This window comes from Vicugna pacos, chromosome 4, assembly GCF_048564905.1.
Source record: "Vicugna pacos chromosome 4, VicPac4, whole genome shotgun sequence".
NCBI classification, from domain to species: domain Eukaryota; kingdom Metazoa; phylum Chordata; class Mammalia; order Artiodactyla; family Camelidae; genus Vicugna; species Vicugna pacos.
The window spans coordinates 3,748,378-3,775,009 of NC_132990.1; the positions used below are offsets into that span (position 1 = coordinate 3,748,378).

At 41.6% G+C, this 26,632-nt stretch overlaps 1 protein-coding gene across 1 annotated transcript in view; it reads right to left on the bottom strand.

The window, feature by feature from the left end:
* The window catches only part of HABP4 (hyaluronan binding protein 4), a 36,113-nt gene extending 10,252 nt beyond the window's left edge, over positions 1 to 25,861 (bottom strand). The window contains exons 1-5 of the mRNA XM_072959146.1: positions 25,394 to 25,861; positions 20,832 to 20,994; positions 15,078 to 15,239; positions 14,817 to 14,885; positions 11,283 to 11,366 (exon numbers count right to left, since the gene is read on the bottom strand). Coding sequence (XP_072815247.1) covers positions 11,283 to 11,366; positions 14,817 to 14,885; positions 15,078 to 15,239; positions 20,832 to 20,994; positions 25,394 to 25,754 — 839 coding nt within the window. The 5' untranslated portion in view covers positions 25,755 to 25,861. The remainder of the gene's footprint in view (positions 1 to 11,282; positions 11,367 to 14,816; positions 14,886 to 15,077; positions 15,240 to 20,831; positions 20,995 to 25,393) is intronic.
* Between the last annotated feature and the right edge of the window lie 771 nt (positions 25,862 to 26,632).

A 26,632-nucleotide genomic window follows, 5' to 3' on the forward strand; every position in this document is an offset into this window, starting at 1 on the left:
AATGGAAATGACAAGAAAGTGGAAGTAGCAATACTCATATCAGACAAAATAGACTTTGAAACAAAGACCATAAAGAAAGGTAAAGAACACTGTATAAAGGAGTGTTCTTTATCTCTTGTGATCAAAGGAGCAATACAAGAAGAGGATATTATACCGTTAACATACATGCATCCAATATAGGAGCACCTAAATATATAAAACAAATACTGACAGACATAAAGGGAGAAACTGATGGGGACACAATAATAGTAGGAGACTTTAGCACCCCACTAACATCATTGGACAGAGCTTCCAGACAGTAAATCAGTAAGGCAACGGAGATACTAGATGACACAAAAGAACAGTTGGACTTGGTTGATATTTTTAGGACTTTACATCCCCTCCAAAACAGAATATACATTCTTCTCTAGTGAGCATGGAACATTCTCTAGGATAGATCATATACTTGGACACAAAAGAAGCCTTAAAAAATTTAAGAGGATAGAAATTATTCCATGCATCTTTTCTGACCACAATGGCATGAGACTAGAAAACAACCACAGAAAAACAAATGAGAAAAAAAATGACTGCCTGGAGACCAAATAACATACTACTAAAAAAACCAATGGGTCAACAATGAAATCAAAGAAGAAATTAAAAAATACCTTGAGACATATGACAATGACAACACAACCATACAAAATCTATGGTATGAAGCAAAAGTAGTCCTAAGAGGGAAGTTCATAGTGATACAGGTCCTCTCCGAAAAACAAGAACCATCTCAAATAAACAACCTAACCAACCACCTGAAAGAATTAGAAAAAGAAGAACAAACAAAACCTAAAGTCAGCAGAAAGAAAGAAAGAATAAAGATCAGGGAGGAAATAAATAAAATAAAGATTAAAAAATAATAGAAAAAAAATCAATTAAACTAAGAGTTGGTTTTTTGAAAAAGTAAACAAAATCGATAAACTTCTGGCCAGGCTCACCAAGAAGAAAAGAGAGAGAACACAAGTAAATAAAATAAGAAAGGCAAATGGAGAAATTATAACCAACACCACAGAAATACAAAAAACCATAAGAGATTACTATGAACAGTATATGGCAACAAATTGGACAACCTAGAAGAAATGGATAAGTTTCTAGAAACATACAGTCCACCAAAACCGAATCAAGAAGTAGATCACTTGAAAACACTAATTACTAGAAGTGAAATAGAATTAGCAATTGAAAAAAAAAAACCTCCCTGCAAACAAAAGTCCAGGACAAGATGGCTTCACTGGGGAATTCCACCAAACATACAAAGAAGAACTCATACCAGTCCTTCTCAAACTCTTCCAAAAGATTGAAGAGGAGGGGAATATTCATTCTATGATGCCACCATCACCTTGATACAAAAAACAGACAAAAACTCTATCAAAAAAGAAAATTACAGGCCACTATCATTGATGAACATAGATGCAAATATCCTCAACAAAGTATTAGCAAACAGAATCCAACAACACATAAAAAAGATCATACACTATGATCAAGTTGGATTCATCCCAGGGACACAAGGATAGTTCAACATACGCAAATCCGTCAATGTGATACAGCACATCAACAAAAGAAAGGACAAAAATCACGTGGTCATCTCAATAGGGATCCAAATTGGAAGAGAAGAGGTAAAACTGTCACTATATGCAGATGACATGATACTATACATAGAAAACCCTAAAAGCTCCACACAAAAACTACCAGAGCTAATAAAAGAATTCAGCAAGATAGCAGGATATAAAGTTAACATGCATACAGAAATCACTTGCATTTCTTTACACTAATAATGAAATACCAGAAAAAGAAAGTAAAGAAACAATCCCTTTTAAAATCGCATCCAAAAAAAAAAAGAATTCTTAGGCATAAATCTGACCAAGGAAGTGAAAGACTTAATATGTGGAGAACACAAAACACTGACTAAGGAAATTAAAGATGACTTAAAGAAATGGGAAGATATCCCATGTTCCTGGATTGGAAGAATTAATATTGTTAAAATGGCCATACTGCCCAAAGCAATCTACAGATTTAATGTGATTCCTATCAAATTACCTAGGACATTTTTCACAGAACTAGAACAAATAATCCTAGAATCTATATGGAGAAGACCCAGTAATGCCAAAGCATCACTGAAGAAAAAGAACAAAGCTGGAGGAATAACCCTCCCAGACTTCAGACAATACTCCAGAGCTACAGTAATCAAGACAGCATGTATTGGTACAAAAAGACACATGGATCAATGGAACAGAATAGAGAGCCCAGAAATAAACCCACAGACTTGTGGTCAGCTAATCTTCAGTAAAGGACACAAGAATATATAAAGGAGAAAAGACAGTGTCTTCAGCAAGTGGTGTTGGGGAAACTGGACAGTCACATGCAAATCAATGAAGTTAGAACACTCCCTTACACCATACAGAAAAATATATTCAAAACGGCTTAAAGACTTAACTCTAAGACAAGACACTATAAACCTCCTAGAAGAAAACATAGGCAAAACATTATCTGACATAAATCTGACATAGCAATGTTCTCCTAGGGCAGTCTAACCAGGCAACAGAAATAAAAACAAAAAATAAACAAATGGGACCTAATTAAGCTTAGAATCTTTTGCACAGCAAAGGAAACCATAAGCAAAACAAAAAGACAACCTACGGAATGGGAGAAAATATTTGCAAAAGATGAGACTGACAAGGCTTAATTTCCAGAATATATAAAAAGCTCACACAACTGAATAACAAAAAACAAATCACCCAATCTAAAAATGGGCAGAAGACCTAAACAAGCAACTCTCCAATGAAGACATACAAATGGCCAACAGGCGTATGAAAATATGCTCAAAATTGTTAATTATCAGAGAAATGCAAATCAAAACCACAGTGGGGTTATCACTTCACACCAGTCAGAGTGTCCATCATTCAAACGTCCAGGAACGACAAATGCTGGAGAGGGTGTTGGTGGGAATGCAGTTTGGTGCAGCCATTATGGAAAACAGCATGGAGATTCCTCAAAAACCTAAAAACAGACTTACCATATAGGCCAGCAACCCCACTCCTGGGCACATGTCTGGAGGAACTCTTAATTTGAAAAGATACATATACCCCAATGTTTATAACAGCACTATATACAGTAGCCAAGACATGGAAACAACCTAAATGTACATCAACAGAGAACTGGATAAAGAAGGTGTGTATATTTATATAATAGAACACTACTCAGCCATAAGAAGAATAAAATAATGCCATTTGCAGAAACACGGATGGACCTGGAGATCGTCATTCTAAGTGAAATAAACCAGAAAAAGAAAAACACCATATGCCATCACTCATATGTGGAATCCAAAGGAAAAAAAGAAAAAAAAAGAAGACACTAATGACCTCATCTGCAAAACAGAAACAGATTCATAGACATAGTAAATAAACCTATGGTTACCAGGGGAAAGGGGGGCGGGAAGGAAAAAACTGGGAGTTTGAGATTCTCAAATATTTACTACTATATATAAAATAGACATAAAAAACAAATTTCCTCTGTATAGCACAGGGAAGTGTATTCAATATCTTGTAGTTAACCTATAATGAAAAACAATATGTAAATGAATATATATGTGTATGTATGGTTGAAACATTATGCTGTGCACCAGAAACTGACACACTGTAACTGACTACACTTCAATTAAAAAAAAAAATGGATTACAGACCTAAATATAAAACCACAAATTATAAAACTCATAGGAGAAAATCTTCATGGCATTAGATTAGGCAAAGATTTCTTAGATTTGATACCAAAAGCATGATCAATAAAAGAAAAAATGGATAAATTGCACTTCCTCAAAATTGAAACCTCTCCTCTTTAAAAGACACTGTCAGGAGAATGAGAAGACAGGCCACAGACGGGGAGAAAATATTTGCAAATCATGTATCCGATAGAGGACTTAAATCCAGAATATATGAAGAACTATCAAAACTCGGTAATAAGAAAACAACCCGATTATAAAATGGGCCAGTGATTTTAACAGACTATTAAAGATACACAGATAGCAAACAACCCCTGGAAAGATGCTCAACGTCATTAGCCATTAGGGAAATGCAAATTAAAACCACGATGAGATACACATCCAGCATAATGGCTGAAAATTATCAAAACTGGAATACACACTTTGACAATGAGTTTGGCAGTTTCTTAAAAAGTTCAATATACACCTGCCATATAGTCCAACCATTTCACTCCTAGGTATTTACCCAGGAGAAATGAAAATGTTCATCCACAGACACACACACACACACACACACACACACAAATGTTCCCAGCAGCTTTATTTGTAATAGCAAAAACTGGAAACAACCCAAATGGTCACTGTCAGGTGGATGGATAAACTGTGGTCTGCCTGTAAAGTGCAGTATTGCTCAACAATAAATAGTGATGAACTACTGATACATTCAACACCCTGAATGAATCTCAAAATATGTATGCTCGGTGAAAGAATATAGACAAAAAAAAAAAAACTACAAGAATACATGCTGTATGATTCCATTTATATAAAATTGTAGCAACTGCAAGCTCATCTTGAACAACAAAAAGTAGATAACTGGTTGCCAGGGGGAAAGGGGCAGGAGAGAGGGATTACAAAGGGACACAAGGAAACGTTTTGCTCATTATTGTGATTGTGGTAATGGTTTCATGAGCGTATGTGGATTTCAAAGCTTGTAAAACTGCACATACTAAATATGTGCCACTTACTGGACTTGGATGGTATCTCAATAAAGCTGTTTTAAAAAGAGATGTTAAGAGACAGACCAATTAAAATGGATGTTTCAATATTGGTTCACACAAATAAGTGGTTTTAAAAGAAGATTTTGAGACAATCAGGGAAGCTGAAAAACTGCCTGGATATTTAATGGTTTTAAGGAATTGTTAAAAAGTTTTAGATGGGTATTCCAGTTAGGCTTTTTTCAAAAAGGTAGTCTTTTACATATTAACATTCTGAAACATTTATGGATGGTTATATAATATATCCTGGGTAAAGGAAGTGGGTAGAGAAACATATGTAACAAGAATGGCCATGATTTGATAATGGTTTTGCTGAATAACTTACCTGGAGGTTCCATATAGTATTCTTATTTTATATATTTTTTCTATAATATAATCTTTTAAAACAGAGCTAAAAATAAAGAAATATTAAGGAAACAAAGTTTTTTTTTTTAGCCCACTTGTGACAGGAATAGGAAATCAGCAAAACTGGATGCTATGAATTTGAGGATTTTTGTAGCTAAGGTTACAAAACTAACCTAATAGAAGTTAGTAAATTCCAAAAAGTTCAATAAGAACGGATTTTGTGTTAAGACCACAAAGGAAGCACTTTTTTGTTTGCTTGTTTGTCTTAAAGAACATCATAGCTAAACACAAAGAACTAGAACAAAAGAGAGTAAGGCATGCAGGCAGTGCAGCCCTGAAGTGATGTACAGACACCCCAACCAAAGCAAATAGCGGCGTCCGGAACAGAGCATCTGCTACCAGTGGTGCCCTCCATGAACATGATCAGCCTGACACTGCTCAGTCAGGTGCACCTCATTCGAAGGCACAGGTACGGATGCTCCCATACATTCTCCTTTATCACCTGCCATTTCGGCAAGCCATGTTGGGAGCAGTGGCAGATCACCAAGGACTGGCTCCTTAACCGTGTTCCCAGAGCACTGGCTTCCTAGCCTTGTTCCCCATCGACCAAAAATTATTACAAAAAACACATTCTAAACGAACAAACCAAACACGTTCTGTGACAGTCCTGTGGGGCAGATTCCATTTCCCATTTAAGTAGCACTGAATACAGTTTCTACCGGCAGTTTGAGCAAAGACTAGATATTCAATAGGAAGGTATATAATCAATTCTTCAGGTATAGGAAGGACTAATGGAAGTATATTTCTAAGAGTTATAAAAATGTCGTAATTGTTACCACTTTAAATTTAACACCCCACTTTGGGGTAATCCAAAGATCTTTACCGTTCTTGGTTTATGATTAAAAAAAAAACTTAGAGAATTTTCCATCAAATTATATCTACAAATGCCTGTAGACATGAGGTGTCAAATCTACGACTTGTAACATGAACTTTTGCTGTTCGCAAATTTGACAGTTACACATTTGGTTCTAGATGGGTGAAATTACAGAGGAAATAGAACTGTTTTAACAACAGTGACCTTTACTTAGAAGTAAATGGGACAATAATGCTAACATTTACTGTAGGCTTACTAGGTGCCAAAGTGCTTTACATTAATTCAGTCATAATTAATCCCACAAGTTAGATAAAATTAACAGCTCCATTTTATAGGTAAGAAAATCAGGGAGACAGGTCAGACAGCTAACAAAGAAATGAAGAGTCAAGCTTCACATCCAGGCATTCTATTTCCAAAGCCCACATTTAACCTCTGTGCTATTAGGGAATAAGAGGAAGAAAAATATGCTTAGATGGAAAATAGCCAAGACATGGCCAGAGGAAGCGTACAAATCATCAATTCAAACATCCAAACTTCCATTCAGGAAATACCTTGTCACCTGAATACATGAACGTGTGCGGTGAATCACGGAAAATGGGTTCCAGAAGTAAAACTTTACTCACTGAATACTTAACTGGATCTGACCTAACATGTAAATAATACCTCTCACTTCCTTCCAAAGTCCTGAAAGGGAAGTGAATTTCATGGTAAACTTTGAGCTCCTCATAAGTTTGGGGTAAAAATTGTACAGAGGTATGATCCTGCTTTAAGAACATTTATACATAACAATCTAGGCACATACCCCTAGAAACACATCACAATAAAAATAACTCATTGTAGATATTTTGTAATAATGCTTCCTCATCCCTTTCCTTTTTAAGAATGGCAGTTGGTCCACGGTACTGAAGGGGAAACCCTCAGTGACCCTGGCAGCTCTTTCCCTGCTCACAGGACCACCTTCTCCAAGTTGTAGTTCCTAAGGGCACTTTCAGCCACTCCTCACGTGGGGGGCAGCTAAGAACACGAATGCCTGTGCCACACTACCTGGTTCAAATTCCGGCTCTGCCACTTACACCAAGCTCTTTACACCTCAGCATGAGGATAATTAACAGTCCCCTCTCCTTCACGGGTAGCAAAGAGTTAAATGAGTTAAGCCATGGGAGCATTTAGAGGGGTTCCTCACACACAACAAATGCTCAATAAATGCTTGATTTATTCTGAAAGCAAAACACAGGCAGCTGTCACAGGTATCCTGAGACATCAGAACACCACGTGACAAGGAACGTGTACTTGTGTGATGAAACAAGGGAGGAAGCAAGGGCGTGGCACATGTAACGGTCAACGAAATGTGTCCAATTTGAGGAAAACAGATGTACTTTGGGTTGTAGGTTTGAACATAAGCAAGGGTACGTTAAATTCACCTACTGAGAAGTTCTAAACCGAGAAGTGCGCTAAATATACATTCTGGCTGAACGCCAAACGTTTTGAGTGTTAGATCAACATTCAGACAGAGCCGGGACCAGAGAGCATCTCCATCCTAGAACGTATATACAAACCAAAAAAAAACTGCAATTGTATTATTATAAATTTCAGGCATGATTTTATAGTTTGGCCAGGCAGTGCAGAAATAGGAGTTTCTCAGCTCGGTCGGCTACTAGACCATGGCTGCTTGGCTCCTGCAGCTGACTGGCTGCCCACTGCCCACCACGGTCAGCAGACGGAAGGAGACAGAGATCTGCTGACTCGCTCCGCTAGATTACTGCAGACAATGACACTGCCACCAAATCGTTAACTATCAATTTGTCTCTCAGAATAACTGATTAACTGAAAGAATAATTTTTGTCTAATATTACAAATGCTGAAGATTATAAATTATGCTATTAATTCTAAAGGTTATAATTATGCTATAATTTACTCTCTATGATTCTGCCTTATAGTTCCTGAATTTGTATAAATTTATCGGCTCGAAAAGGATCTGATTTTTCCTGAAAGTATCTGGTTAAATCACTTTCTCTTAGTTAACTCACTGTTTACATGTTCATATTCACTGTTAATCTATTTCTTTAATTAAATACGTTTCTCAGTTGTTTTGAGTAGTAAATTAACAGCTTTCACAATCATCAATCACTGTAGCATTTTACTCTTGTAATAAGTAACAATAATAATAGCAGATACTTATACAGCAAAAACTACATGCCGGGCCCCACTCTACACGACACGCACACACACGCATACCCAACCAATCCTTCTAACAGCCTTCTGATGTACGTACTATTATTATTCCCATTTTACAGATGATGAGAACTGAGGCATAGAAAGATTAAACAATTTGCGCAAACTAGTAAATGGCAGAGCTGGGATTTGAACGCAGAACCCTGGCTTAGAGTCTGGTCTCTTAACCACTAGACACCCTGCCTCTTCACAGCTGAAGGATGAGTTCGAGTTAAAGAAACAGGTGAAGAGGTGGAGGGGTTTTGGCGGAAAGGTACAGAAAGACAAGAAAACAGCACTTGCAAAAGCCCTTTGGTGGGTGTGGCCCAGGAGCTGGAGAAGGTGCTGGGAAACATGAAATCAGGGCCACATGGTGAGCCTGGAGAAGGCACAGGAGTAGCTGAACTTGAGGGCTCTTCAGGGGCCAGACCACGCAGGACCCTGCAGGTCCGGGCAAGGGACAGAAAAAGGACAGGAAGCCACCAGGGGGTCTGACCCGAAGGGTGGGGGCATGACAATCAGAATGCCAGTGTGAAAGCCACTTGGGTGTGAAAACGGGTTGGTAGGTGGCGAGAACGCAGGGAGCCCATGAGGAGCTAAGGTGAGGGAGCAGATGGCACTTGCTGAGACTACGGTGGTGAGCAGAGAGGGTAGACAGAAAAAGGTACAAATCCTCAGGGCAGGCTGACAGATGGGATCTGGGGGAGACAGGCAGTCAAGAAGAAGGAAATCTCAAGGATGACTCATAGGTTTCTGGTTCGTGCAACTGGATGCACAGCGATGCTGCTCTGGAAGACAGAAACACCCAGCGAGGCCCAGGGCACGCGGACCTCAGTCCTGGCCATGCTGAGTGCGAGGAGCACTGGGGACGTCCATGGGGAGGTGTCCAGGGGCCAGATGGACACACGGGCCCGCCATCCATCTTGAAGGTCGGAGTCAGGGGTTAAATGACATTTCGGGCTGCAGGAGTACATGAGAGTCTATGAAACATCAGAGGCAAGAGGGCCTAGGGCAGGCCCTGAGGAACCCCACATTTTAAAGGAGCAGAAAGACAAGGATGGGCCTACAGAGGAGGAGCTGAGAAGCAGGAGGAAAGCCAGAAGCACGCAGAAACCAACGGGAGGTGGCAGGGAAGAAAAAAATCAATGCAAGCGTATCTCGTTTTATTGTGCTTCACAGACACTGCGTTTCTGAGTATCTGCGGCAACCCTGCGTTGGGCCAGCCTAGTGGCACCATTTTCCCAACAGCAATCTGCTCACTTTCTGTCTCTGGGTCACGTGTTGGTAATTCTTGCAATATTTCAGACTTTCTCATTATTAGTATATTTGTCATGGTGATCTACGATCAGTGATCTTTGATGTCACTACTGTACTCGTTAATCAGTAAATGCTCTGTGTGTTCTGACTGCTCCACCACTGGCCTCCCCGTCTCTCACCCTCTTCTGGGGCCTCCTTATCCCCTGAGACACAACGATATTGAAATCAGGCCAGTAATAACCCCAAGTGTTCAAGTGGTAGGAAGAGAGGATCAGGAAGGCCAACCTCACTGTTGCCTTATTTTAAGAACTGCTGCAGCCACCCCAACCTTCAGCCATGACCACCCTGTCAGTCAGTGGCCATCAACACTGAGGCAAGACCCTCCACCAGCAAAAAGATTAAGACTCACTGAAGGCTCAGAGGATGGGCAGCAGTTTTTAGCAATAAAGTATTTTTAAATTAAGGTATGTACTTTTCTTCGATGTAATGTTATCGCACATTAATACAGACTGCCGTATAGTGTAAACATAACTTTTATACGCAGTGGGAAACCCCAAAAAGTTGTGTGACTCGCTTTATTGTGATACTGGCTTTATTGTGGTGGTCTGGAACGGAGCCCACAGTATCTCTGAGGTGTGCCTGTAAGGTCAAGAAAGAAACACCTGCTAGGTGTGGAGGCCCATGGGAAGTACTTCAGAGGGGCAATGCAGACACGGCCAGACCTGGAGTGAAGTGAGGGTTAAGTGAGAGGGGAGGAAATGAAGAAAGACTGTGCACACCCTGCACAAGGCAGCTGAGCGAGAATGGAGGCGCAACACGAGGTGTAAATAAAGCAGGAGGGCGTGAGCAGGGAAAAATGTTGGCTGGAAGAGCCCAGAGCTGGAAGGAAGGAGGTGGGTACACCCAGAGAGGAAGGAGCTAAAGGACAGTGCGATTTCTGTGAAGTCAGCAGGACGCAGGATCCAAAGCCTGAAAAGGTGGGCAGAGAGACGGTGCCTCCATTCTGCCCCGAGGGAAGGAGGCCAGCAGGCAGGTGCAGGCAGGTCTGCACCTTTGGGAAGTTCCCATCTGATGGCTCCTAACTTCTCTGTGTCATAGGAGGTTCAGCTGTACCCAGAAAGTGACAGACGAGGTGTGGGGAGCACAGGGGAAGGGGGACGTGGGGGGCAGCATCAGGGCTTTGAGGAGACAAGAAGGATTGAACCAGTCATCGCAGTGGGTGGGGGAAAGAGCAAACCCAAGAGATGGGTGTTGCTGGGGGGCGTTGAGGGCCCCTTTTGGAGTGTGGCTGTCAGGAATTTCCAGGGGCCCCGTCAGCCCTGCTGAGTCACTTGCAGTGCTCAGCCTGTGGGCGCAAGCAGAGAGGAGGCAGACGGCTGGCGGACATCCAGGAGGTGGGTTTTGCTAACAAGGTACTTAAAAGATCCAAGGGGCAAGGGAGTTTAAAGACTCGGCAAGGAGGTGGACCAGGGAAGTAAGCTCCATGGAGAACAGAGGGAGGAGAGACTGGTGGAGAAGAAAGGGCCAAAAGATGGGGTCCTGATGAGAGACAGACGAGTCACAGTACAGTCTGCTGCTGGAAAAGACGCTGTGGGCACAGGGCAGAATTTAACTTGAATTTAACCCATTAATCATCATTAATAACCATTCTCTAGATTACTTGAATGATCTGTTAGTTCGATTACTCATTAACACATGAAGAAGATCAACCCTCTGCGATGTACGGCAAAAGGCTGACCTCCCTGTGCTACAAAGAGCTCTTAGAAATCCTTAAGAAAAAGACCAACAACCCGATGAGGAAAAGGACTGAAACACCTACTTGGCTGGAGATTCCTCCTCCAGGGGGCCCAGGGACTCCTCCACCCCTGTGGTCTCTTCCATCGGCGCCGTCAGATCCATGTCACTGCAAAGATCAAGAATCACTCCAGTCACACAAACACGTCTACATCAATGCCCTTGCATAGTCAAGACGGAAAAAACCCACATTTCAGTGTCCTTTTTCTTAAGTAAATATCCTTCAAGGAATTAATATGTATGCACAGGTAATCCACATCAAAATAAAAAAGAGGGGGAAAATGCTCTTAATTGCTAATCCATATAAATTATTTCCAAAAGTAAAAAGGACTTTGAGAAACAGAAGTTTCCATGAATGGTCTACAATTACAAACAGACTGTGAAGGACCAGAACAAGTATTCAAAGGTCTTATGATCCTAGGAAATTCCAAATATTAACAGGGACCATAAAAATTCCCAACCTGCAAGTGTTAAGTGACTTACAGTACATAATGTGCCATCTCAAACTTTAGAATCTGGCAAGAAAGTGGAAACATTCGACAAAAGTGAGTGTGCAGGATTATAAACAAGCTGCTGATAACTATCCCAGAAAAATAAGGCTTTGAAACATCAATTTATATATTATCACATCTAAATGCACAATCCACAGATTCCAAAGGACAGCACGATGAAAGACAATTTGAATTTTAACAATCTTAATTTTTTTAAGCTTAAGATTAAACCTATCTGAACAGTACTTTAAAAAAGTACCAGCAAAAGACATTTCATTTTCAGAAAAATGCTAAAATTAGTCAATATACATATATTCATTAGAAATATTTTATACCTGACATATAGAACCCAGAACTTTTTCATCCCTAGTTCTGGAAAAATCTTCATAAAATCAGTTTTTTTTTAAAAAAGTAAACACAAACTGAACGAGAATTTTAAAAAACAGACTTTTCACATTCAAAACGTTTTCATTCTCCCCTGAAAGCCACTGCAATCAACTTCTTAAAAAATTCAGTTTTCAACACAGAATTTGCATAAGTGATTTTTACTTTTAAAAAAAGGTCCTAAATCAAATTCTGTCTGTTTGGAAGGACATCACCGGTGCTCTGTCTGGCAGGGGCCTCTTCACAAAAGCCGTCTCTGCCCATCAGCCTGACCCCACGGGGGTCACGGGAGTTGTTACCATCCAAGAATCTAGCATCAATGGCAGCGCTGTATGATTCCAGCTTCCTCTTTACTCCCTCGGCCATGTAATACACCAAGGGGATAAGAAACAGGGGTTCGCTGACAGTTCATAGCTTTCAACAACTGAAAATCATAAAAGGGCTACGAGGACATGCAGGAGGAAAAAAAAAAAACAGAATACAAAGCAAAGACACCATGTAAAAACCCAGCCTTTCTCAAACCTGCCAGTCAACTTGGAAGAAAACAAAAATCACGGACCTCCCTCCTGCATTGCCCTAAATTATTTTATGAATAAACATACAACTAATTTTGTGCTTAAACCTCTTATGGAACCATATGACCAAAACTACAAAACAATCAAGTTTCAAGACTAGCAACAATTTATTTTGGCAAATTTTGTAATTTTGTTGAAAGAAAACCACCAATGTTGGATTTTTTTTAGAAGAAAGATAAAGTTCCAGGGCTGTGGTCTGTATTTTAAATTCTGTTTCCCTACCATAGAAAATGCTTGTTTGCATAAGTATGATCACAGATGTTAAGCACCTCAAGAATGTGGTAACTAGTTCAAGTTCAATCAGACTTCGTACTTAACCACATCCATGACTGAACAGCTTTTAATCAAATGTCGCTTGATTACTACATAAACCTGTCTTGCTCTTCACAATAGAAGCAGGAAGGCAGCATTACTGAAAACTGCATCCGTGGGTGTTTATTCCCGTTGGTAACAAGAAAATAATGTCTGATATTACTCATTGTAAGTGATTGCAAACGGAGAAAATTGTGCTTGCAGCACAGGTACTGATGGTCAAATTCTGGAAGAAAACCAGTAACAAGGGAAGAGGCTCAGTTACACCATTCTGAAAGCGTCTTGTCCACAGATCCAATTAGACCGCCAGTGTCTTCAAACAGGAATAGCAAACTACAGCAAAGCCCTCACACCCACCATGCGCAGTGCAGCACCCGCCCTCGCCAGCCACGAACACCGCGCTCACTGGCAGCCTCCTTCTGCTCTTTTCTCATTCATCAAAAGCAGCACCAACTCGACTGGACCTCACTGTTTTCATCATGGCAAATCAAAATCTCAGTGTATTCAACAAGAAGTTAAAAGCCTTAGCCTACAAAAAAAATCTTTCAGTTACAGATTGATTACCACCTCAGAGCTTTGACTGAGTGCCATGGGGCACGGGTCATCTTAACACTGGGACATGCCGTCCGCCAGGAGCGCATGTGGTCCTTTTTCATGTTCCGAGGCCAAAACTCACCCCTTAGAGTAAGCAATCACTTGGAGCCAAAATGATTTTAAGTTCAAATGCCAAGTGAAATGGAGTAGTAGTATTAGATAAAGTAGTAAATCAGATGGTTCTATTTTTAAAAAATCTATTTATTGTTTTTGTTTGTTTGGGGAGGAGGTAATTAGGTTTATTTATTTATTTCAAAAGAGGTACTGGGGATTGAATCCAGGACCTCGTGCATAATCAGATGATTCTGAAGGGGCCTGAATTCCTTTTTTCACATGTATTATCACAGTAAAATAAAGCCAAATGAAAAGATTTGTCATGGAGGTTCTATACAACCCCAGACTGAGAAACATTTAACAAGTTTCCTTTCAAGGACAACACAGATGTGCAGCGGTCCTAAATCTAATTTTGTATTTGGCGCTACCATGTCCATTTGCTTTTAAGGATAACAAATTGAGAAAAATGAGTTTATGTAAAAAGCTTATATTCCTCACAAGAAGAAAAGCTGAAGTCTGGATTCCCTCAAGCCTTCCAACCTGTGGAAAGCCTGCCACACATCCTGAAGCCACTGACTCCCCGTATCTCCTGCCTGTTTCTGTGCGGACACCAGCAAGTCCCGAAATGACAGAAACAGCACAGCCAAGCACCCGCTCTGAGTAACAAAACTGGCACAGATCTGAGAGACCAGAAAGCCTCCGGGAAATGTCAAATCTGAACCTCACTGAAACTTGTCATTGAGCTTAGATCTGCAAATGATTTTATAACATCACGATGCAATGTACACAAAAAACTCAGGAAGGCCACAGAGAAATAAAGTATAGAATACTCAGGAATATAAAAAGCATTCTGAAGCATATGCAAACATACAATGCAATGTGCCAGGGGTATCCCCAAACACACAAACTTGCCTGGCTAAAATAAGATAAAATAAAGGAACTTTAAAGGCTGTTTCAAATCTAACTGCAACATAGCAAACCTGCTTTTCAAAGTCATCTCATGAAACAAAAGCCTAAAAATCAATCTTAAAGCATACAAATATAAAGGCTGCAAGAGGAATGCAGAGGGCATAATTTTCAAGACAGGCAAATAAAGATCCAGATATGTCCACATTGTAGGTTCACAGAAAGCACACCTTTGCACCCTACCTGGTATCTTTACCTGATCCCCAGGTGCGAACTCCATATCCACCCATGCTGTCTTCAGTTCTGATTGCTCTAGAGAGAGAAAGAATATTCCCTTAAACTGGAAGCTGGTCTCCAGTCCATCTCCAAATCAGAAAAGTTGATCAGTTCCCTCAGGAATAAGAGTATACTAATATACAGTCAAGTAATTATGCACACACAACAGATTCACACCAGGTCTAACCGAGATCTTAAAGGGAAAATTGCATTTACAAAGAAACTTACATTTTATCACTCCCACCGTATCTCTCAAATTCTCGTCTTCCTCTCTGGTCAAAACCGTCAAAAGCTCTGTTCCCAGGACCACCTCTGCCTCTGCTTCGCATGCCCCCTCTTGGGCCTCCACGTCCTCTCAGTGGCCTGTCTCGATCAAACCTGTCAACTGGTCTAGGAGGAAATGGGTATAATAAAAAGTGGTGAATTGGATGAAAGAGCCAAGGCTTTTTTTTTTTTTGAGGAAAAAAAAATTCCAGAAGGACGTTATGGCTATAGAATATTAGAAAGAACGATGTGGCTTGAATAATAAATTTTACTGAGCACGCACTATGTCTGGCACCGTTCTGAACCCTTCATGCACAGTCATTTAATCACTACTGTTGCCCACAGATGAGGAAGACAGTTGAAGATGGCTTCTTTGTTGTTAAATCCAATAGCAATTTTTGTGTCTATGTCATCCGACCCCTATGCATCATTTGACACTGCCGACGCTAAAATTTCCTCTTCCCTTTTTGGCTTCTCCTTCCCTGCCTGCTCTCAAAAAATTATTTTTGAAATAGGTAATACCCAAACATTCACAAGGTGGTATTCTTGCTTCTTGGCCACCAAATTCCACTTCTCAGAGGCAGACGCTTGCTGAGTCACACAAAGGGAAAGTGTCTGCATCTTGCCCTTTTCATGGAGCATGTCTTGTACACCCTTTCTCCTGTGTACCCACCTGTGTGCCCTTCAGTGCACCAGCATTCCCGCCGCTCCATCTCCTGCACACATCGTCCTGTCTCTGCACTCACCCTATGTGACCCTCATTCATGAGCCCCTGTGTCTCATTCGGGCGCTCTCTGATTCCAGGCCACAAAGTCAGTTACTTCCTGGATGTCCCCCCTCTGTACCCCCTGCCCTGTAGATACATGACCAACCCTGACCCCCTGCTCCTATGGTCCCTAACTCAACACAAGAGTGTCCAGACCAAAAATCTGCCTTTTCTCCACTCCTCTCTCCTTCCCTGCCACACCCGCTGGATCCAGGGCCTGACTGCCCGCCTCTCCCCACGCTCATCTCTGCTGCCATCAGGTCATGGTCAGTTTTTATGAGCACCTGCCCCTCCTCCACCAAACTCAAAGCTCCTGCTGGAAGGGCCTCATCTTTTTCATCGTTAATCCCTAGTTTAATAAGGTAAATTATATATTTTAATTTGTCAAGGCTTTCAGACACATTTAAAGCGACAACAAATTACTTGCTGAAAGCTAGTGACATTCGTGGCTCAGAAACCAGAACCAGAAGTGTGCTCCAGTCTACCTGTGTGGCTGAAAATGTTACATTAAAAAGCTACTGTATGGAATAGATAAACAAGATTGTACTGTGTAGCACAGGGAAATATATACAGAATCTTGTGGTGGCTCACAGCGAAAGAGAATGTGACAATGAATGTATGTATATTCATGTATAACTGAAAAATTGTGCTCTACACTGGAATTTGACACAACATTGTAAACTGACTATAACTCAATAAAATCAAAAAAAAAAAGAAAAAGAAAAAAGCTACTCTTAAAAAAAAAAAGCTACTGTATGATCATGGGTAAAAAGACACAAAACTCACAATTCTCCCTAGTCGAAAAGATAAAAAAAATACAGAAGCACCAATTACTAACTTTATGTCACTCTCTTATAAGGAACAGCATCCTAAATCAATTCTCCAAGTTGGCTTTTCTGTCTCCCACCTCCCCAGACCGAAACCAAATTTTTAAACAGAGACCACTGTAAAATCTGATTCCACATTACAGTAAATATCTAAAGTAGAGTTCTAAAACAGTGACCAATGAGAAAACAACAGGGAATTCTTAACCAGGAAGTTAACCAGAGCCAGAAAAGAAGTTTACCTAAAAACTGAGAGGAAATGAAGCACAAAAACATACAGGGAAAACACTGCCAACAGTCAAAATCGGGTCTAAACTGACATGAAATCTAAATCAGATACTGACAAAGTAACAAATTCATTGGAAATAGAATGGTAATTGAAACCTAAACACTGCCCTGTGTATTTTAATCTGTTAAACCACTTTTCTTTATTTCATAGATACTCCCACCCCAAAACCCAATTACGTATATTCTCAATTCCTTCTTTATAATCCTCTTCTTATGAAATATATCCTTTTTCGTCACTTGGTGAGCATTGAGGAGTCCTGTATTCCACTGAGGAAGCTTTACTGTGACGTAAAAACAAAAGGAAGGAAAACGGTATTGTCCTGGGCCGAGTATCCCATCCAGCTTCACATACTTACAATCCACGTGCTTACAACAGTCCAGCCAAGTCAGGTGAGTGCCTGACCTGTCTTACAGGTAAAAGGCATGAAGTTCATGGAGGGAGGAATGGGGAGTTAAATGTTTCACGGGTACAGTTTGGATGAAACGATCTGGAGACAGATGGTAGAGATGGCTGCAAAACAATTAACGTACTTGATGCCCTGCACTGTACACTTAGAAGTGGTTAAAACGGTAAATTTCATGTTATGTATATTTTACTGCAATTTTTTGAAATGTTTTCTTATGAGGAAGGAAAAAAAAAAAAACTAAACGTCTGAGTAAGTGATTCTTTCAAAACTGGAACTGACTTTAAATGACCAGCACTAAACTGCAGAAACAGCCAAAGAAAAAGCCAAACTGTATCCAGAAAGAGGCAGACTAATTTCCTAATAGTCACTGTTCTAAGAGTTCACTTAAGTTCATCATTTGGAGCCTAAAGAAAATTCCGATGGCACTAACAACAGTAGTTGCACTCCGAGAGCGTACGCAGCAAGTGACAGCTCTGCGCACCTGAGCCACACGGACAGTTACCATTTATCCCACTGCTTCCATGTGAAAACGTGTGTTCTGCTTTAGTGGGAAAAAAAAAAAACTTCCATGTCGCTAAAACTCTGGGTGTTTCTTCATCCATAAATTGAGAGGCCGGGATTAGTCTGTTAAAATGATCAAGATTCCGTAATTCTGTCCAATAAGCATGTACTGGTATCATAGAAATACAGGTTGATACCATTTTTCACTACTAAATAAGCAAAGATGAAACTTTATCATACTCAAGTAATCTCACAGGTTACTAGGACAGTGATCTGTCACTATGTAGCAACAATTGCCCCACACACCCCAATTTTTGTTTGTTTTCACACTACACGTACCCATCCAACCTTGCACTGAAGTACAAACTGGGTCCCGGATTTGGATACACAACATCCAGCTAAGAACCAGTGCTTTATGACCCTAACTGGGATTCCCACTTCAAGAACTCCGTTTAGGAAAGTTCCTACACATATAAAAAGCTGTTCGTTGGGTATCCTTCATAAACCAAAAAACTGGAAGCTGAGCAGAGGTCCAACACTAATGGAATAATTACATTGTAATACTCCAAACATAGATCACAACAGAACCATGAGAAACGCCTACCAAACATTGTTAATGACGTTACTGACTTCTGCTTGTCAAGTGGAGAAGAAATATACAGTTCTCAGTGTATATGTATTAACATTTTAACATCTAAGCATACCTATGTATAAAAAAGAAAGGGAGACAATATGCTAAGTGTTAAGAGAAATCATCTCAGATGGTAAGAGAGGTGGTTTTAATCCTTACAGTTTTACGCATTTTCCAAATTGACTAACTTTGACTATAAATTATTTTTATTAAATATCTTACGGATCTTTATTAATAGAAGAGTATTTTTTTTAAAAAAAAGAGGGAAAATATCTTTTCTGACAGCACATGACTTATCAAAAAATGTTTTCAAATTTCCGTGAAAGTAAACAAGACGTCACTTCTGCGGTCCTCCTGCCAGAGTGCGTAACCTTGTTCCATGAGGAAACAGTAGGCAAACTCAAATTCTGGGCTGTTCTACAAAATAACTGGTCCATGTTCTTCAGAAATGTCGAATCCATAAAAAATACAGGACTGAAGAGCCGTTTCCAATTAAAGAAGACTGAGAGCAATGCACATTCCTAAACTGGCTCCTGAACCAGGAATTTTTTTTTTCTTTTGCTAAAAGGATGTTATTAGGACAAGTGGTAAAATCTCAGTAGCCAGTAGACTACAAAATTTAGAGAACTAGATGATACTATTGCATCAGTGTTTATGAATTTGATAATTGTACCATGTTTTCAGGACATACATTTAAAGTATTTAGGGATAAAGGGACATTGCTGCACTTTATTCTCAAATGACAAAGAAAAGAAATGTGTGTGTGAGAGAGAGAGAAAGGAGGAGAAAGAAAAGGAGAAAGGAAGGGAAAGCTATGATACAGCAAACGTGTTAAAGTGTCATTTGGGGAATCTTGAGTGTGTATGGGAATTCTCTATGTAATTCTTGTAACTCTCTGTAAATCTGAAATATGCATCACTTCACAGCCATTTTTTTCATCTCAACATATAAAGACCTATCTTATCCTTTCTAAACACTCATAATTTTGCTACTTAAAAAGCTGGAAACACAGGTTTGTGCTTTTGAGCTATAATTTCCTTTTTCCCACAGAATAAATCCCTGAAGTGCGGAAAAAAATACACAAATGCTTTCCAAAACAAGCAGCTCTGACCTAGAAGCCCTTCTGTAAGCAAGCAGACTACAGCTATTACATAGCAAATTTGAAGAAATCACACCCCTTGCCCCCACAAAAAGCAGAATTCAGCCTTTCTCTAACCATCAATCCTCTAATATGGTGGCAGATACACCTCATCTGGGTTTTTTTTTAATAACTGAGGCATAGTCAGTTACAATGTGTCAGTTTCTGGTGCACAGCGCAGTGTCCCAGCCGAGCACATATCAGCATCTCTACGTTTTGAATGTGTAACTTCCACCTGTTCAGCCCTCTCACTCAGACTGAGGGATTCTCTGCTGAATTTTTTTTTTCCTTTCCGGTTAGTTTTAATGGACTCTAGAGCACTGTCTTACAAAGCCATCGTTTTGGTTAAAACTTGCAGCCAGACTCCTAAGTGGAACTGGAAGTCGAGAAGCTGAAAGACTTTGGGAGTAATGGCTCCCATGACATTGAACTGTACACCGTTCTAGTCTCCTTTAAGCCGGTTTAACTTTGTTTTCCTTTGGTTATGATTCACAAGTTGTTTCAGTTTAATCTAAATCCAATGTTAGGTAGGTTTAATAATTAAAAACTTTGGGCAGCAAATACCCATCTTGTCAGTGCCCAAGCATAAGACACTATGAACTGCTTCCTGTGTATGGGTGGGCATGACAGCCCCTCAGAAGTGGCGTCAGACTGTACCAGCCTGAGACCACCTCCCAGGTCAGAGCACTTTCCAGGGAAGGCATGGGAGCCAGAAGCTGGGGGGTCACACAGTCTACACGTTTTTTTGGTCAAATTTCATCATGATAACCCATTGACCTGACGTGGGGCTAGGCATACATTTAAATTCATTAGTCGTCTAAATTAGCAATGCTAAATCAAAATATAACTACATCCCTGGCCCCAACTTCAAAAGAAAATTTAACCAGTTTAATATACTCCTGTATAGTTTGTTTATAAGAGTACTCTTCATGGTTACCAATAAATAATCCATTTTTCATCAATCATGTCCTGAACCAGGACTTAAGGTCATCTCCAAGATAAGCAGAAGATCCTCCATGTGTTCCCTAAGGCCACGTGATTTGGTACTTAAATTGGCAAACAGTCCCAGGTCTGGCACCACAAAAAAGGTCACAAAGGCTAGTAGTTCTCTGAGAATCCTTCTGGCTCCCCCCGCCCTCCTGGCCCACGTCTGCAGTACCTACTTTTCATCTGTAAACTTCTCAGGTGTAAAGTCCGCCTGCCTCTCGGTCTCATAGGGTCGATATTCCCTGTAGGATCTCCGCTCGGCTCTGTCAAGTGTCACCTCCGTCCCTCGGCTGTCATTCCATCCTTGCTGCTCCCCTCTTCTGGGAGTTCGCTTCTGGCCTGCCGGCGAAAAATCAAAAGCGGGGAGCTAGAACACGAGGTCTGCCACAGGTACATTCACAGGTACTTCACATTTTCACTTTCCTAGAAATCAGTGTCACAGGAAAATGCGGGGAAGTTTGGAAAAGTTCAGGGAAGAAAAAAGTCGCTGGTACTACTACTGCCCAGAGTCGAGTCAACTACTCCTTAATAAAACTCTGACATTACAAGTGAATCATACTCTTTCCCTTATGTCCTAGAAAGTATAAGATTAAATGATACTGACTAACCTACGATTACAGGTATCTCACAATGACACTGCAACAGTGATGGAGATTTTACACACTTAATCAACCACATTTCACAAGAGTGGCTTTATCAAGACACTGCAGCTAAGTGCCATCCAGAAATTAAATATCCTGTATTTCAGAGTGTACTTTCATAACCTCAACTATAGTTCATCACTGGCTGATTATGTTTTTATTTTTAAATAGTTTGTACAGTTGTATCTTTTTTCACTTAAAAACGGATTTTCTTGGTCTTTGATGGGACTTACACATTTATGATCACACTTCTCAAATATGAGGCCACGCTGGTAATTTGCCAACTCACACAAGGGCCGGTCAGCACTTTAAGGGGCATGTCCCATGCACAGAGGGGCCAGCACTGAGCCAGGTTGGGGCTGGGGCCACTCTGGTCTTCTCTGTCCTCTTCCTTTATTCCTCTCAGTTTGGATGCTTTAAAATTTTAAGCAGAGTCTATATCTTAAGGCATCTAGTATTTGGTAAATATATTGTGAATAAGTTTTTCACTTCTTAAGTCATTTTCCAAAAAACATGTTTTTTCTTTTGTGTACATTTAACAGGTCTCCATCTCAAACATTATGTACAAGTTTTATTTTAGTAGCTTCGATTTTTCTCAGTATAAGTCATCGTTCACATTGGCTGTATGTCTATAAAAATATTAAATGTACTTGAATTAATGGGCATTTTTTTTCACTGCTCTGTTCCTTTCTACTTGGCCAGATACATACAACTCTCAAGGAATCTATGTTTACATGTACTTTCCTACTTTCTTACTTAATATTTTCTACCTAAACCTTATAAACTGGGCATATGTAGATATTAATATAGTTCAAATACCTTACTGATCTCATTTTAAAGCAAAACTCATGTCTGCAACACCACTAGCACAAAACGGTGCCATTTATTACTTATTAGTTAACGAAGTATTTTTTTGAAATGTGAAAAGTTGCATAACAGATCGAAGTTCAATCTTAAGTTCAAGTCCCATAACCTAGAAATGCTAAAATCTGATTTGTATCCTGAAGTCACATCTGAGCTTGTGACATGTTTAGGATACAGGAAAGATGTTATCATAAGCAGAGCATTATGCTTTAACTGCAGAAACAAAACAGAGACGGACACTTAAGCCCAGTTGCCCAGGACTATGCAATGCCAGATCCGTGGGCACACACATTACTAACAAGATCAAATATGGAAGAGGCATTTGAAATGTGAGGTAGAAAATGTTATTATGAAAGTTAATTATCTAACGAGTTGAAGATGGTAACAGGCCATGACAGGAACAGCCATCAGCAAGTACAAAAACAGTAACAATACTTTTCAACAGCTTTCCCTCAATGTAAGAAGTTATTTTAATACAGTTTCAAATTTCTAAAGCTTCTTCTGTAGCTTCTGTGTATAAACTGAAAACCATCAAATGTGACTGGCTACTCATTAGGATAATTATCAATACCCTGCAAACATTTCATTTTCCTTCCAAAACCCAAAAAACAAAGATAACGGGTCCAGTTTCCCCCGACACCACAACTTACTACTAAGAGATTAAGAATGCAACTGAATGTAGTTTTTCTGTGCTCAATCAGCAGCTCCAAGTGGATAATGCAAACGCTGAATTTCACTAGCCCCTTCCAACAAAAGGCTGGCATGTGCAGTCTGATCACGGACCTAACCCCCAAGCCCTCATGAAGGGACAGAATTCTATACAATTTACAGTGAGATTTCTCCCAAATAAAGCTGAGCTTTGACTCAGAGAATTGTTCTGAAAGGGCAGGAAAAGCAAAGCTGAAACAGCCTCTGAGGACTTCAAGAATGAATTTTCTGAGCAAGGTGTCACCCCAGGGTCTTTGTATATTGTTAAATATTGAAGGACATTAAAAACCTCCCTTTCTAAGGGAGAATCCTATGATTTCCACATCCTTTTGAGATTAATCAATGTTTCCATTATATGTCAGACTTGTTTTGACTCTGATTCTTGTCTACGCTAAGCTTTTGTTTATAATATTCTAACAAAATTTAAAATTTTGAGTGTTAGAAAAATGCAGTCCATATCAGTAAGGGCTGCAAAAGCTTGAGCAAGCAGAACTCTAACACTCATACAGATAAATTTATTATGGTAACTACATAAATGTAAACTAATGAGCTGATTGCTCCTGAAATAACACATACTTGAAAAAGAACTCTAATTACGAAATTTCCAGTCTAACTACAAAATTAACTGAAGTTCTTTAATATAGATCTCAAAAGCCAGATTTCTTGGATCATAAACAATTGACAAGAAAAAAGTTATTAAAAAAAACAACTATAAACTAGATTACAATGCTAAGTTTATAAGTTTATTACTTTAGTAAGTTATAAATGTACTAGATCATAATGCTTAATGCAAACTGCAACCCAGGTTGTATCATCTAAGTTTAGGGGAAAAAAAAGATACAGCTCAGTGCATTTATGGATGTCAATGCAAGGTGTTAACAGTAAGAAAAACACAGAATGTTCACTTTACTTCATGCATTTCTGAATTGCTTAAAAATTTTATAACAAAAATGCATGACATTTTCAATAGTAAAAAAGGCTAAAAAGGTTAAATAGCAAAAAGGTTAATACTGACAAAAGTAAATTCCGTTTCACACTAAAAGATAAAATATATATCTCATTTGCTAAAAAAATAAAGCTTAGCCTTCCTCAATTCTTTTACTATGATAATTATCTAAATACATTTAAGAGAAAAACAGAACATAATACAAAATATACAGTATTAACTCAAATCTCGTTTAAATATGCTCATAAGCGTACTGGTCTACCAAGGAGTCCGGGGCTATTCAACAGCATTTAAAATAATTTTCAGTTCTCTTTCTTAGAGTGCCTTAATTTTCTGATTCTCAAATGATACTGCTGAATTGAACTTTTCATCACAGATAAAGATAAACACTACCTAGCTGCAGGAGTCAAAGCCTCAACACTCACACCAGGAGTTGCTCTCTCGGGACTGGGCTGCACAATTTTTATCAAGCAAGGAACAAGCTAGCAAAGCCGAGCTGAATACACTGCCAAACATCGGCTGGAGTGGTCGAACTTATACATCTTAACACTCTTTCCCGGGAGAACCACTGCCTTATTTTTGGAAAACAGGGAACACAGGAGGAGTCTTGGAGGCTATCCCACTGATGCAGGTCAGGTGAGAAACGGCTCTTAAGCACCCTCCGTCCCCGGATGCAGACAGTACACCAAGCTTTGCGCTGGCCGTTCTGGACAAGCAGGGATTAACGAACTTTTAATATTCTTGTTGAAATGGTGAAAAATCCTTTTCGTAAAGAAGCCTGAGTTAATGACAAGTCACACAACCCATCATCACTACATGCTGTGCTGCGGGGTGGCTGCTGGAAGCTCCCGTAAGGGGCATGAGTGAAGGCACAGGGCTTGGAAGGCGCCGGGGACCCCGCGTCCACCCCCGCCGCATTCCGCTCGCGGCCCTGACGTCACAGCCCGCCCCCGCGGTCACCCAGGCCTTCCCTCCATCACAGAGGCCCCAGCCCCTCACCCCGGCGGCTCTCGCCGCCACCCCCCCACCACCACCACCGCCAGGGGCCGAGTGCGCCCTCCTCCATCCTCCCTAAGAGGGGCTCCCCTCCCTCATTCCCACCACGCTTCTCTTGTCTCCCGACGCGAATCTTGCAGCGGTCGGGCTGGAGGATGGAGAAGGTCCCCCAGCTAGTTCTAGATTTGAGAGCCCTGGGGCAGCGACCCAAGTGTTCGCCCCCACACACAACCCCAGAAATGCCCCTCAACTTTGCCCAACTTGTAAAGGTTCGGATTCCAGGGTTCTGAAGCCCCCTACTCCAAGCCTGCTCACTCCCTCGCCCCCAGGAGGGGCTGGGACAGCCCAGAAGGGGCGTACACCCCCACCCCCGTCCTCTCTTCCTACCTTCCTCGGCCACAGGGACCCTCAACTCCAGCCAACTCTTCTCGGAGCCCCCTACCCTTTCTGGAACAAGCTCCAGTGACCCCAGTCTCACAGTGGGACGTCGTGGGGGCGGCTGAGGAGGGGTGACCTCCGTGACCCCGTTCTCCTTCCCCTCCAGCCCACCGCGCCCACCCGGTGCCGGGCGGGGCGCGCCTACCGGGAGGCTGCGGGCCGCCCCCGGGGCTGTCCGGCTGCTGCGCGCCGGGGGCCGGGAGGCTCTTGCGCTCCTTCTGGGACTCCCTCCGGCCGCCGCCCGCGCCGGGTCTGTGGCCCGAGGCCCCAGCCGGGCTCCTGCCGCCTCGGTTGCCGGCCCCGGCCGCCGCGGCCGCCGCCTCGTCGCGCTTCTTGCGCTGCAGCTGCTGCTGGCGCCGGCGCTCGGCCTCGCGCAGGATGTCGAACGGGTCCGACTCGTCGTCCAGCAGCTGGTGGAAGCGGTTGGCCACGACGCAGCCAAAACTCTCCTGCATCGCGGCGCCTGCGGCGGCCGCGGCCACAGGACTCCCCAGAGCGCCCTTCATGCCGCCGCGGCCACTGCGGGCCCGCGGCGGGCAGCCCACGCGAGCGAGTCTCAGCGAAGCCGGCGGCGAGGACCCATCCTACCCGCAGCTTCTGCCCTCCCTGCCCTGCCCAGTCCCGTCCCTCCCAGCGCCCGCCCCCGCGCCGCCGCCACCGCCGCAGCCCGCCCAGCCGCCGCCCGACAGCCAATCAGCGCACGCGGACACGCCCCGTTTCGTAGCCGGCACGCCTAGAAACCCAATCAGCGGCCAGCTCTTGTCACGTCATGCGACCTCTATGCCCCGCCCCACGACTCAGCAGGGAGGGGCGGGGACCAAGGGGCGGAGCTACTGGGAGGAGCGAAGAGTCTTGTGGTCCAGGCTGCTGGGCCATGCGGGTGGGTCACGGGCATAATTTGTGTTCTCTCGGGCTGGTACACATACATCATCGGCCACTCTCTTTGAAGTTTATATATTGATTGAGCCTTCAACATCCATAGAGTGATCACTTACTACGTGCCAGGCATTACGTTGTAGGAGATACTAGCTCCATATTTTCGTGGATCTTATAGTCTGTAGGCAGAAAAGTGCCCTGAAAGAAAGGCACAGATTTCTCTATGATCCTACAGCAAAGCGGCATGACCTAATAAGGAAGCTTGGAAAGGCTTTCCCTAAGATGTGACGCTAAGATCCCAAGGATGTCAACGGCAAGTGCAGAAGTCTTGAAGTGGGGTGGAGCATTGCCCATTCAAGCTCAAAGAAAACTGGTGAACCGGATTGCAGAGTTGGAGGAGGGCTTTGTTTTGGTCTTTATTTTAGGAGCAGCGGGAAGCAAATTTTAAGCATGAGCGTGTATTTGATAAGGCCACTCTAGCGGCAGTGTGAGGGACTAGGTTGAAGGG